This window comes from Engystomops pustulosus, chromosome 3 (genome assembly GCF_040894005.1).
Source record: "Engystomops pustulosus chromosome 3, aEngPut4.maternal, whole genome shotgun sequence".
NCBI classification, from domain to species: Eukaryota; Metazoa; Chordata; class Amphibia; order Anura; family Leptodactylidae; genus Engystomops; species Engystomops pustulosus.
In genome coordinates this window covers 97,669,881-97,684,097 of record NC_092413.1, presented here as the reverse complement: position 1 = coordinate 97,684,097, position 14,217 = coordinate 97,669,881, and the positions used below count along the sequence as shown (strand labels likewise).

The 14,217-nt window shown below is 39.0% G+C and overlaps 1 protein-coding gene across 4 annotated transcripts in view; it reads left to right on the top strand.

The window, feature by feature from the left end:
• The window catches only part of LAMA2 (laminin subunit alpha 2), a 567,760-nt gene that overhangs the window by 88,898 nt on the left and 464,645 nt on the right, over nucleotides 1–14,217 (top strand). For all 4 annotated transcript variants that reach the window (XM_072141562.1, XM_072141561.1, XM_072141563.1 and 1 more), the window contains exons 2-3: nucleotides 5,111–5,281; nucleotides 11,934–12,046. In XM_072141562.1, the coding sequence (XP_071997663.1) occupies nucleotides 5,111–5,281; nucleotides 11,934–12,046 (284 nt within the window). The remainder of the gene's footprint in view (nucleotides 1–5,110; nucleotides 5,282–11,933; nucleotides 12,047–14,217) is intronic.

Genomic DNA, 14,217 nt, shown 5'->3' with positions numbered 1-14,217 from the left:
AGCGATAATTCACAAGGATTTAAGAAAAGAATGTGGTGCCAATGTTCAGCATAACAGTGAGAAATATAGGTGCAATTAACTTTAGGTGCAATAAGGTACAGTTCAGGCCCAGTACTAATCAATGTTAGATTTGAGCACTTACATGTGATCCTCCTACAAGCTCCTCTCTGCATTCTCTCACGCTCCAGGATGAAAATAACACTGACAGCAGAGCCCAGCTGTGTGAAAAGCTGCACCGAGTGATCTCCTCAGCAGTTACTTCTCCTGGAGGAAATCCTCCAGGGCTGATCCTCTGCTGCCCCCCCATAATTCTGGCCAGTAATCCTCCTTAGACACCAGTGTGGTCAACCCGCTGCACAGGATACCTCTATGTGCTATCTGCAAAATCCTACAAACTTCTCTTCTCCTCCTGCTCTGAGCTGCTGCTTTTGTAGATTGTTTGCAAATAGAAGGTTATGAAGTGTAAACAGAGGCTGCACGTAGTGTCTGTTGTGTCTGCTGAGCTCTACTGCTGGGGATAAGCTGCTCTGTAGAAGAGCTCAGTGTTGCTTCACAGTTTACGCCACCTTGAGAATGGAGTGTTTTTTTGCACCTAAAATGGACCTAAATGAACAAGTTGCTAATGATCAACGATTATAAGGCGCAGCAGAACATCTGGATTGGTAATATAAATGAGGAAAACATGGTTATTTTTGCTGCGTGGGTAGTTTGGTGCTTAGTCACAAAACTGGTGCAAAAACAGTGCAACAATCTGAAAAGGTGCAAAAACAACAGAAAAAAATATTTGGCCCAAAGTGCTCAAAAATGTGCACTAACATTTTAAAGAAAAGTAAAGGTAAAGATTGCCCAGAACACAATCCTTCCCACTGTGGTGTAGCAGATACCTGGGAACTGCACTGGTCAGCATATAGAGCATAACCATAAACTCTTCAGTGGCTGTGCTAATGCTGCTCAGCTCCCATTCAAACGACTAGGAGTTGAGCTTCATTATCAAATGCAATTATAAAATGTTTATACATAAAAACTTGTATTCTTGTAATCAAAGAATAATGATCCATAACTACCTAAAAGTAAAGCCCAAAATGATGTTTGAGGGCCTACAGTTAAAGTCAACATCTTAATGGATGATGCTATACTGAGCCACTGTAATGTGAAGCACAGTGTGCAATCTTATGATAGAATACTATTATATAGGAGAGAAAATAACACTCTTTTTACCAGATAATTTTCTGAAGCAGCATATAATACACATTTATTATGTTCTGCACATCAAGCCTTTTAACACAGCCTGTTTATATTGTGATGGAAACACTTCTCTTCAATCGTCGGCTCTGTCAATGTCCTAGCATATCGGGTGAATCCTGCATGTCAAAGTAGTTACTGCTGTGTGCAGCTGGGACAGATTCTTTGTAACTACTTTTTTCCTATAATGTTTTTCTTTTACCATCTATGCTCCCACACACTTAGCTTTGTACAAGCCGAGCATGGATAGACTTTCTTCCATCAGAGAACTTCACTGAAACAACTAAACTTGGCTAAATCACAATTGTTCTCTAAACACAGTCATATAAAATAGCTTCTGTACCTATGTGAATGTGACATACACCCACAATCCAATTCAGAGTGGAAAAGAACCTAAGTACAGTCTGTGTGATAGAAGGGTGTTATTTATTACATTTCTAGATTCTGCCAACAATACAAAGGTGAGAAAATGTTCCTTTCCAAAAGTCAGACGTCATAGCTGACCAGCAAACAGCTATGTACAATGTCTGTTGTTTTTTAGTTCCAAAACAATACTTTTAATAGAATGCATGAAAGTTACATGCACTTACATTATGTATAATGAATACATTTATGTGTAACAATCATTAGAATGTATTTTCTATACATCCCTTTGATTTATTGAATAAGGACAGAGAAACGTGACGTGTCCTTTCTCTTGTCTTGATTTTTCCAATGATGTGTGGCAAGAGTGAGTAGCTTAGAAAATAAAACTTCTACATTACTTCTACCAAGATCATCTACTGTAGAGGTTAGGAGAACAAAAAGGATGAATGCATTTAAAGTGGTGCTGCCATTTCAGCAAATAAATGTTACTGTTTGCATAATGAAAAGTTATACAATTTTCTAAGATACTTTCTGAACAATTCCTCATAGTTTTCTAGATCTCTGCTTGCTGTCTTGCTATAGAAAACGATTGCTATAGAAATCCAAAAATGGAAATGAAAAAAAACAAAAAGGGCCAGGTCTTTAAAGGGTTAAGCAAACAATTAGAATGTATAAAAAGTTGCAATTCTTATATAAAGTTTTTGGGAGGTGCAATCCTTATTCTGGTATAGTCACAGTTCCAGAATCATCACCAAAAATGTATCTGGTGGTTGCTCACAGATAAACCCATTCATTATATAAGGTAAGGTTATCTGCAAAAAAAGCAGTTAGAACTTGGGTTTCTGACAAAAGTTTGAATTCGTGAATTGGATTTTCAGGTGGATCTCAAACTAAAACTCTGATCCAAAAAACACCTTGTAAAATGTGGCCTTCTATTCATGTTAAAAGGGCAGCTGGTCTATTCTAGAGTTTGCTATGGTTCCTGGTCTCTCCTAGTTATGTCCCTGAAAAAGATTTATGTTTTTATTCAAATATGGAAAAAAATCCCAATAAGTAGTAAATACAATAAACAACAACATTACTTGGGGGCAGTGGGGGACATTACTGGGGGGAGGGTTAACTGTTGGGGACATTACTGGGGAGGGCATTACTTGGTGGGGGCTTTGGGTGACATTATATGCTGGGGGCTGTGAGGAACATTACTTAGTGGGGGCTGTGTAGGGACAGTGGGGACATTTCTTATTTAGTGTACGGGCACTATTCAGAATGGGGTTAGTGTTTAGTGGGGAGGGCATTATTTAGTGTGGATATTATAAGGAGGGGGCTTCTTATAGTGGGCATGATTGTAAAGGGGCAACAATAGGGTGGCATTAAGTGTAGGGGCATTAAGGAGGCATTATTAAGTGCAGGTCACATTGAGGGGATTAGTAAAGGCCACAGTTATTAAAAGTAGGTTGCATTATTACGTGTTAGGCCATATTATTTTATCTGTGTTTTCTGTAGCTGAAAATGGTAAGTACAGTTGTTTTTGGTGCAAACTTGTGTGAGGGGGGTTATATACAGTAATGGACACTTATGAAAATTTACTACATATGCATTGGGGCCCTGAATCTTTTATGACCCCAACAAGGCCCCTGGGTGGAAGATGTATCTTGATAGATCCATTTTATTTCTATACTGTAAGTGTGTGCTGACACCATGTTTTTATGTGGGTTTATTTTTAATTTGCTACAAAATGTTATAACTGCTTAGCACATAACCTAAATTGTGCATTTTATAATTATGTAATTATTTGAACCATATGAAACATTAAATCTTTGTGTCAAGTATCTGTATTACTTTAGCCTCCTATACTATGTATGGTCATACTGTGCGTTACCATTAGCAGAAAACTTTAAGTGTCATAGAGGCTGAAGAATAAATACACACCAGGCAACAAAAGTATGACATTTGAATGTAGATAATAGCACTTACTGCAACAGCAAGCGGCAACCATAATTTTCTACAACAATTTCATTCTACTTACAGATATCATGACAAACTGCAAAATAGGAAATGTTATTAGCTGCCAAATCAATGTCTGTTTTCCAGTATTAGAAATATATTCTAAGTAATCCATCACTCCAGTGTGATCTAGATACGTTTCACAAAGCATTAGATGAATATTCCACATGTATTTTAAAGTAAACCCAAATTGTTAACCAAAAGCACTTGGCACTTGGGTGCTGACACATGGTAATTTCCTACCTGGCATAGAAATATTGGGGGATATTTATCATACGCTGGCGCTCGTTGCTTCTGCCTTTTCATGTATCGGGCTGCCAGCAGTGCAGCGTTTAACTTACGTATGAAAAGTCGCCGGCAGCAGCGAGTACGCAGGCGCAGGGACAGTTACGCCCCGCGCCGGCCCACTCCTGTCCGGCCCGCCCCCTGCTCGGCCGGCCGCGTCCCCCCTTCATGCCCCTTCACGCCCCACTGGCGTGAAGGTGGCGGATTGGGGAAAATAATCGCAAAAGCTAGCAATAAGCTAGCATTTGCGATTATTTCAGGGCCTCTGCGCCACTGGCGGTGCGCAGAAGTCCTGATAAATATGCCCCATTGTGCGGCATGAAAACTGGCTGCAGCTTGTGTGCAGGAATGCCCTGCATTGGCCCACTGTGCCACCTGCCTCGCCCCACTGCGCATAGGTGGCAATAATTGCAAGTGCTGGCAGATCGCTAGCATTTGAGATTGTTTCATGGCTTCTATGCTTGTTTTCTGGCATAGAAGCCCTGACAAATAAGCCCCATTGTGTGTATATATACAGGCAGTTCCCGGGTTACGTAGAAGATAGATTCTGTTGGTTTGTTCTTAAGTTGAATTTGTATGTAAGTCGGAACTGTATATTTTATAATTCTAACCCCAGCCAAAAAAATATTTGGTTTCTATGACAATCGTATTTTAAAAATGTTGTATTGTCATAAGAACCAGGATTAACAATAAAGCTTAATTGCAGACACTTTGATAACTGTTACAGCTGATCATTGTAAGTCGCGTGTTGTTAAGTAGGGGACTATATATATTTATATATATGTATATAATACACATATTTCAGGGCTTGCAGTCTCATAGATTTTATATCAGTAGTCTTATAGAGAATAACTCAAAAACTTCTGTGCAGCAAAACTAAAGTAGAAAAGCTACATTGAACTAAATAGTCAATTCAAGAACCAATTTCAAGCGATCCTTAGTGGGCACTGCAGTATTGCCAAGTAAATTTGTCTGAATGGAACAGCTGTTTAAATTGCTATTTTGAGATCAGAGTTCTCAGTTTTTAGTCTTTTTGGTTAAAAAAAACAACATTCACTTTATCCCTCAAGGAATTCCTTGCTGAGTTCAATATAGTTGATTTTTTGTGAAGTGGCAATACTGGAAGAAGATTGGTGCTAGTTTCTTTGAGTAAGTAATCTTGATGGAGAAGACACCTTTTAATCAAATTGTTTTCCTTTTTTTTTGTTTTTAGGATTGTTTCCTGCCGTTCTCAATCTTGCTTCTAACGCCATAATAACTACGAATGCCACCTGTGGTGAAAATGGACCTGAAATGTTTTGCAAGTTGGTAGAGCATGTTCATGGGCAGCCTGTTAGACATCCTCAGTGCCGCATCTGTGACCAGAATTCTCTCGATAAAAACTGTAGGTGCCCTACTTCTGCAATTGTAAAAGTTGTCTCATCATATGTTGTGCTGAACATTTATCATTTTGTACACTTTCAATTTTTCTGTTCTATGTAAACTGGATGGCGCCATGCACATAAGCCATAAGAATGGCAAGTAGCATACGCCCACCATTGTACATTGTGAATAGCATGGTACGTCAAGCACATTCTTGTGTCATCGTAGTGTGCTTTTGCCAGAAAAAAGATAGAGCATGCTGTCTATCTTTTAGTGGGAATAGGCCACAAGGCTGCACAGCTCTCTATGGAGAGGGGAGGGGTGAGGAGTATTCTCCCCTCACCTGCGCCCCGGCCCCAACCCTGGTGTAACATATGTTAATGTGCATGAAGCCTCCTCATGTTGCACCACTCATAAAACTGGTACAACCTTTACATCAAAGCTGATGAGAGTATGTGTCACAAGAGACACTAATTCCTCTATCCATAATATAATAAGAATAAACCAATTCTTGGGAAAACAAGAGGCCAAATGTCTCTTCAAGTTTCCCTTGTGGATTGTAGCTTTGGTGATCATACTGAATCCCCATGGGACTTCTATGGGACTAATGGGGCATAGTGATCCTTAAAAGTGTAAGGAGTGCAATCAGCTTGTCCGTGATGGGTTTTCTTGAGGCACAACCCCTTTAATAGAAAAAAGTATCCAGATTCTTAAAAGTTTTCTTTTCAGTTTATTAAAACAATACTTTTTTCAAAATACCAGATGGGTTTTTGCAATGACCCCTAATGTATTATGCTCAGAAACCATTGTCTATAAACAATTTTGTCTGATTCTCAGCTGAGGGCAATGCTTCTCATTCACCAATTTACTTGCTCTGGATGTAAACAAGTTCCCTCTTACAGCAAGCACAAAATGTAAAATAATGGAGATAAATGAAACCATTGCAACCATTCACAACACAGTTTTCACTTTCAAAAGCAGAATATGAAATGCAAGTCAGGTTGTAATTAGTTCATAAGGACAAAAAGAAAAATCTCCTCAACTGTTAATTCTGTTTGAAGGAAGCCACCAGACAAACTTTGTGGGACACAGAGGAAGGTGACCATGTTGTTAAAGGGGTTTTCCCACAAAGAAAAGCTAGGCCCTATCCATAGGATAGGGCCTACCTTGCTGATCATTAGGGGTCTCGACGATCTTCGTCACCTCCATAGAGATTACTGGAGCAGAACGGTCATGCGCGATTGTCTTCTTCATTAATCTGATGGAGCGACGAGAGGTCCTCGTTTTCATGATCAGTGGGGGTCTCAGCACTGAGAACCCCAGTGATCAGCAAGTTCGGCCCTATGGATAGGGCCTAACTTATATTTATGAGAAAACCCTTTTAAGTTAAGCAAACTATAGATGCTGAGTCTATTGCTAAGCATCTATATCATTCATGGGATGTGGAAATTCATTGAAAATTCTCAGACTTTTTTGAAGTTAAAACAAGTGGCACAATATATAAAGTGTCTGGATAAACCTTTCTTTTCATAACACAGGAAGAAAACAATTAATAAAAGTTTCTTCATTTACAAGGACTCTTCTCAATAGTAAACACAAGGAGCCTCACATATGGAAACCAGCAACAAGTAGTGTTACTTCGGGCAACCAATGTCAATCACTTCTTTTGTTATGAAAAAATTAAAGGTTTTCTTTCCAAAAAAACAGGGATAGAAGTGACACTCCCACTGCCCTTATAATCCTATACATACAGGATAATCTGCTTTATGTTGCCACAACTGTGATGTCTGAGTGGTATTGGAGATGCTCCCAGTCCAATAAAAGAGTATTTCTAAATATCACATCAAAAAGAAAATCTTTGTAAAAAGAAACAGACGGCGTTCACCAATCTTCCAAGGTAGCTTTTCTTCTCTCTATCAGAATTTCTATACAAACATACTCACAAACGGAGACAGGGTGTATTTTGAGAGGGAGGACACAGGGCGCCCACTGATGAGGCAACAGCCTTTTCATGCTGCTCTGCTCTTCTTCCAGCCTCTATGTCGGCTGGCTCATCAATGGGCACCCTGTGAATCCTTCTTCTCACCATACACCCTGTTAAATCTGGCACACGGTCCAACTTAGAATGGGAACGCCCCTTTCAATGCAGAAATTTATGTTTCATGAAGACTAGTGCCGCTACGCCATAAAAGGGCCAGTTTGCATCTTAAAGAACGTGCAAAGTCCGATAAAACACTTGTGCACAACCCTTAGTAAATGTACCCCATTGAGTTTTACCTATTCAGACTTGAGCTTAGAACATCCAGTTACAAAATGAGGACTATTTAAATACTCAACATTGAAAAATTGTGGCAGAATTTTAAGGGAATCTACTAGTTCGAAATCCTCCAATCCTGCACAACAATATGCAGTACACCATGTAATCTTTCCAGACATATCTTTCTTGCTTTCTAGTGATTTGTCATTAAAGAAAATCTTACATTATTGACCTTATGCAAACAAGCATCTTGGTACATTAGGGTTGTGGCCTTTCAGGCATGGACACACCCATATTGCAGTGATAAGGTCATTTGAATAAAGATTGAAAAAAATAATAATTTGACAGATCTGGAGCTAGAACTTCATTTCAGGTAACTTTCGCTTTGTCCTTCTGAGTTAGGAAACATTCAATTTTCACATGGCAATTGAAACATTTACTTGACAAATGTCAATCAAAAAGTTGCCTAAAAGTTGTCTATAAATAATAGAAAAGAAACAAAAAGTAAACCAGAGAAAGTCATGGCTGTCATTTTTGCTTACAGTTTTGTATCCCAGTTGTTTAACCAGAGAAGCTATTGTAGCAGATCATGAACAAATATAAGCTTTTGTGTAGAATGAACACAAGCCCATGCCAAGAGTTAATGAGGGATGCGTTTTAAACCGCATTAACCACATTAACTTCTCAGCATTGTCCTTATGGAAGATATAATTTCTACTTCATTACAAATGCCATCCATTTATCAGTGCCTCAAATTAATTAGGATTAAGTGTTCATAATGGGGATTACAGTTAATTGTTGATTCATCTGCCATTTTTCATTTCTAACTCCACCATCCATCTGACCTGGGGAGGTTGGGATAAAAATTACAAGAAGAGTATATTTTTTCAAATAACTATTATATATTTATTAGTGCTTTCTTGGATTTTGGCTCATAAACATAGTCAATACAGGTGGCTACCTACTTAAGAACACCCAACATACAGACAACCCATAGTTAAAGACAGACCCCTCTGACCTCTGGTGCAGTTTTCTGAATGTTTTACTATAGTCCTGCCAGGCTTACGGGTTGTAGATCCGCTGGACCACTGCAGACGATGACTCAAGCCACAACCTGGGACCGGAGTCTAAGTGGTACCCGGTTTTCACCAGAGCCCGCCGCAAAGTGGGTTAGACAAGCTGCGGCGTGGTACCACTAGGTCGTTCCACAGGCGTGACTTGTCTGCAGTGGCGGCCAAGGTTGAGGTACGGACAGGCGACAGAGATGCAATGTCAGAATCCAAACCGGGGTCAGCAACAGGAGGTCCAAGCAGAAGGGTACGGGAACACAGAACTCACGACAGCAATACGGAGGGACACTGGTACACGGGAACACGGAGGTAGTCAGGCAACACAGGAACACGGAGGGAGTCAGGAACGCAGAAGACACAGGAACGCAGGAGACACTGGAACGCAGGAGACACTGGAACGCAGGCAAATCGCAACAGAGCTTTCTCTAAGGCTATGAGGCACAAAGATCCGGCAAGAGTGTGAGGGAGGTGCAGAGTTTTTAAAGGGGAAGTGATCAGCCAGTGCACCAATTAGCGGTGCACTGGCCCTTTAAATTTCCTGAAGATACCGCGCGTGCGCCCTGGGAGGCGGGGACGCGCGCGGCCGGAACCTGGCAGCGATTCCGGAGCGGGGAGAGGTGAGTCGAGCCGGCACCGCGCCTGCGAGGCTCGGGGGGCACGGGTGAGCCCGCGACCCGCGATATGGGTCGCGGGACCACCCGTGACAAGTCCCAGATTGGAATAATCAGCTGTAACGTGTCTATAATGAAGCTTTATTGATAACCCCTGGTCCCATTACAGCAAAAAATGTTTAAACTCCAATTATCACTGGGGCCAAAATTTTGTCTGGATCTACAATTATAAAACATATAGTTTCAACTTAAGAACAAACCTATGGACCCTATCATGTATGTAACCCGGGGACTTCCTGTACAGCCAGTTTTTACAGGATAACACAATTTTTTTCTGATAGAAAAATTTAAGAATACATATAATGGACTTTAATGAGCTAAGAACAAAATGACCCAGTAGAACACCATGGGGTTATTTATCGTTTTAGAATTTGCCGGTTTTTGAGCCTTATTTATTTTGCAAATTTTACATTGATTTGCACCAAATAGTAACTTTTTAATATGTTCACATCTGGATTTTAACCCTTTAATGACCAGGCCCTTTTTTGTTTTTGCATTTCCATTTTTCCCTTTTTCACTCCCCACCTTCAAAAATCAATTACTCGAAAAAGTATCATTTTCCACTATGTGTTTTTTTAATTTATTTATTTTTTTACTTTTTTGCTATTTTTCAGACCCCTAAGGTTAGTTTAACCCTAGGTTGTCTGATTGATCCTACGATATGCAAAGAGTTTGTATGTTCTCTCCATGTTTGCATAAGTTTCCTCCGGGTCCTGCAGTTTCCTCCCATACTCCAAAACAAACTGGTAGCCCCATTGGGGACAGGGACCGATTTGGCAAGCTCTGTGCAGCTCTGCGTAATCTGTGTGCGCAATATAAAAAAAGGAATAATTACTATTAAACTGCCATACTGCAGTATGGCAGTATAAGTGGATTTTCCACATCATCTATTACAATGTGCAAATTGCACATTGTAATAGATCGGCTAAAACAAGAAAGCTTTGGGTCTTCATATGATATGTTAACAGATCACCGCTCCCCGTTGACATCATGGGAGCAATAATCTAAACCAATATAGTAGCTTTGCCAGCGGTGATCTAAGGTTTAACACGATTGGCACCAGCGCTAATCATGTGTGTTACTGGTGGGTGTTTGCTGCAATATGCAGCAAAAACTCACATGTTTGAAAGAGCTCAGTCTGTGAGCCCTTTCCATACACCCACATGTGATGTACTAATATCTAACATGTCAGTAAGGGTTTAAAGCTATATCAAGCACAACGCTGGAAACTTCTTGCATGGTTTACTTTGCTAAATAGGAAAACTCACAAAATTTGGCACAAATATGCAAATACGTCAAAAAATGTCACACATTTAAGAGAAAAAAACAGAAAAGCCTAAGATAAATGTCCCCCATTACTTGCATTTGACTCCTGAGGTTGTGTCGTTCAAAGTTGCACAGAGCTCCATCTGCCCTTTTAGAGACCGTTGAGGCCCAATAATAATTTTGTTACAGTATACCGTATTTTTTTGACTATAAGACCTTACTATAAGACATACCCCAGATTTAGTCATCTAAATTAAGGCACCTAAAAAAATTCCCTGTTGGTCACACACAAGCATAACACAGCCAGCTCTGCTACATATGTACACTCATACCCAGCTCTGAAACATCTATAAACTCACATCCAGCTAAGCTACATCTATACACTCATACACTGCTCTGTCTCATCTATTTACACACATAGCAATGCTACCTATATTCCCCCACACAACATTGCTACATTTATACACTCCCAGTTGTGCTACATCTGTACTCTAACAAATAGCTCTGCTATATGCATTCTCTCACACACCTTTGGCTACATTCACTCACTCAGGGTTGCTACATGTATTCACTCACATGAAAACTCTCAACAGTGCTACATGCATTCATTCACAAACACACCTCTTCTTCATACCCAGTCCAAGCTTCTTCTCTGTCTTCTCAATCTGCATTCCTTGGAAGCATAAAAGGGTTACAGGAAGCATGTGATCAGTCCAATTATTCTGACATCACTCCAGGTCCTGTAGTATTTCTCATGTCCGGAAAGCAGGGAGAGAAGAGCATTATATATACATATATAAGGCTATATGTCAGCTCTTAGCCAAACCTCTAGGGTGACAGTCAGGTTTGTAAGTGCTGGATACTCCTGACCATTGGACGGGTCTGGCAGTACTGGACACTCCTTACCTTTGAACTATAATATGCAAGCACTTTTGTAGCAAGATAGTTCCAAAAAATATGGTACTTATTTTTACCTCTTTTTGAGCACTGTAATACCTTTTTACATAAAGTTTTGTTTTTAGGTCTTTTTAAAGTATAAAGCTAAATGAAGTTCACATATTATATAATAATGGACAGTTGGAGATGGAAGAATAAATAACATGGCAAAATTCCAGTATATTAGCACTCCACAGAAAATATATCAAATGGACTGGTGGATTAGCAAATAATCATTAACAAACCATGTTCAGTATTATTCTGTGTGGAACATAATCAAAATAATTGGTGCAGGGAAAAATTGCTGCTCAGAAGAAAAGTGTATATATTAGCATAGGCGCTAAACATTTTCCAAAACAACAAATTGCCTGATTTAAAAAAAAATATATCTAGTTTAGAAACAAGAGCAGACAGTCATCATTTTTCTCTGTAATATCTAATGTTTTATGTAATTAAGTATTTTTATTTCTGCAGTACACTATCCAATAGCTCATGCTATCAATGGCAAAAGATCCTGGTGGCAAAGTCCAAGCATTAAAAACGGTGTGCAGTACCACTATGTGACAATTACACTAGATCTTCAACAGGTAAGAATAGCTCCATGTTATAATACAATGTTTGCTATTAAAGTCAAAAGCCATACTTTGAAAGCCCAACATCAGATTTTGATGTGAAATTTGATGCAAATTTTCATTTGTAGAATTATAAATGTAATCAAGTATAGTTGCGTAATATCACCTTATCGATATCAAGAAAAGTCTAAATGGTGAATAAAATATAACTTTTAATATAACGTTGCTAAAAATTAATTAGATAAAAATAGTGTGTAGATGTATACTGACAAGGGTTTACTCCTAAAAAAAGGTAACAGTCTAAAAAATAATAAGTATATGTTCTGGCGTCCTTCTTATCCGTGAGGGGTTTACCAGCTACTGTTAGGGTAGTCCTCAATGGGGACAATTCAGTATATTGGAGAGGAGCCAAATTCAGGATGATGGCGAGCTCGCCGAGAATTTCAGACAAGAACACACCCTGGTTCTCAGAATAAAACTCTGCTTTATTGGTGCATGACATCGTCTTATATACCCAAAAGAAGGGCGTTTACATGTTAAGCTGTCTTACAATTATTGGATAGTTTCATCGAACCATTAGGAAATATTATAACAATTGGTCAGTTTCCATTTAACTATATTTAATAATTAACATATGTCCTTGTTTACAGGGCATATCAATAATGAATAAATTCCATTATTGATTTTCCCATTAAGTGCCAGGTGCGAGCTGGCACAAGCTACCTTAATGGTTATTATTTCTTGATACCAATCAGAAGTTACTTAATAACTGGTCAAAGTCTCTTCTGGTCATCTAAACCAAGCAATATTTATACTCTTTATGCAACCTTATTTATTCAGCTCAATTCTCCTAAGAATTCTCCTAAGTGATGGATGTTTCAATCAGTCGTTATGTAAGTCCTTATTACAGTAAGTTAGCAATACAGTAACAACAGGTGACTTGTGATGCTGTCATGACGGCTGACGAGATGAAGAGACTGGACCATACTGCTCCATTTTCTCAGCCAAAACTCCAACCGGTGGGTAAAAATATCATCAATGCTGGAGTTTCCTGCAAGTTCTTCGGAACATGGTGAGAATGCTCCAATATTGGACTATACTATGGAAATAATAAAAAACAATGATAAAATCCAAATTCTTAACCCCTCCTTTTTATACTAAGGACATGTCTATATTTATTTAATCTTTAAGTCAAAATATCAATAGTCAATATGTTGACCAATCGAGAACAAATTCCAGCTCTGCAGTTATTAAGTTTCCTGCTTTAAACTTATCAGAGATATCTCTTGGAATTCGAATATCATCTATATACATTCTTGGATCTAGGGAGCAGTCTTCTCTTTACACCAATGAGCTACATTTAGCTTACCCCTCGGCCCAGTTTACTTAGCAATCTAAGTTTGAGCTTCATGTTTCACCTTACCAGTTTCCTGGAAACAAGGATTGTTCTCCTACTCATGGGGTTACCCAGTATGTTATGACTGGTGGGCGCAACTTTAAAAAACAACAATACATAGATAATAAATGGGCTCATACGAAGCCCTTCACATAGCTAACATACACAGTATGTTGTGAGTCTTTTTGGGTCATCAGAAAGTTTAAATGATGTATTCGTTAGAACTGGCAGTGGCAAATGCTATACAATTGGATTTACTTATAATTATCTTGTCATTATTTATCCTCTAGTATTTTTGTTCTGTGACGCATCTCTGTGATCTCATTTTCCTATATTGGGATAGCTTCTAGCATGGAAATACTTTGTTGGGCCCCCTTTGTGGTATATATATATTTCAAGCAATAGAGACCTTTGTCTTTTGGAGAAGACTAATAGGCCCTATTCCCTTTAGACAATTCTTTACTTCACTCTATTGTGTTGGTTATTTAAATTAGGTATAGATTGTCTATCCTTTGCATACCTTGCTGAATTTTAATTACCTCTGTTATACCAAATCTACAGAAATTTCACTAATTTTAATTCTTCTGTAGAAGTTTCCTTCACGCATCAGGAGAGCTTCCGGCCACCCTGAGAACAGATCAACATACACAAGAGCATACTACCAACCTTGGTTAGTTGCATGAGGTCAATTAGCAGTCATTGGAACAGATAGAGGTGTCTAGGTGTGTGATTTTTCCTATATTATCATAGTTATGCACATGTGAGATATGCTTTTGTAAACCTGGCTGTG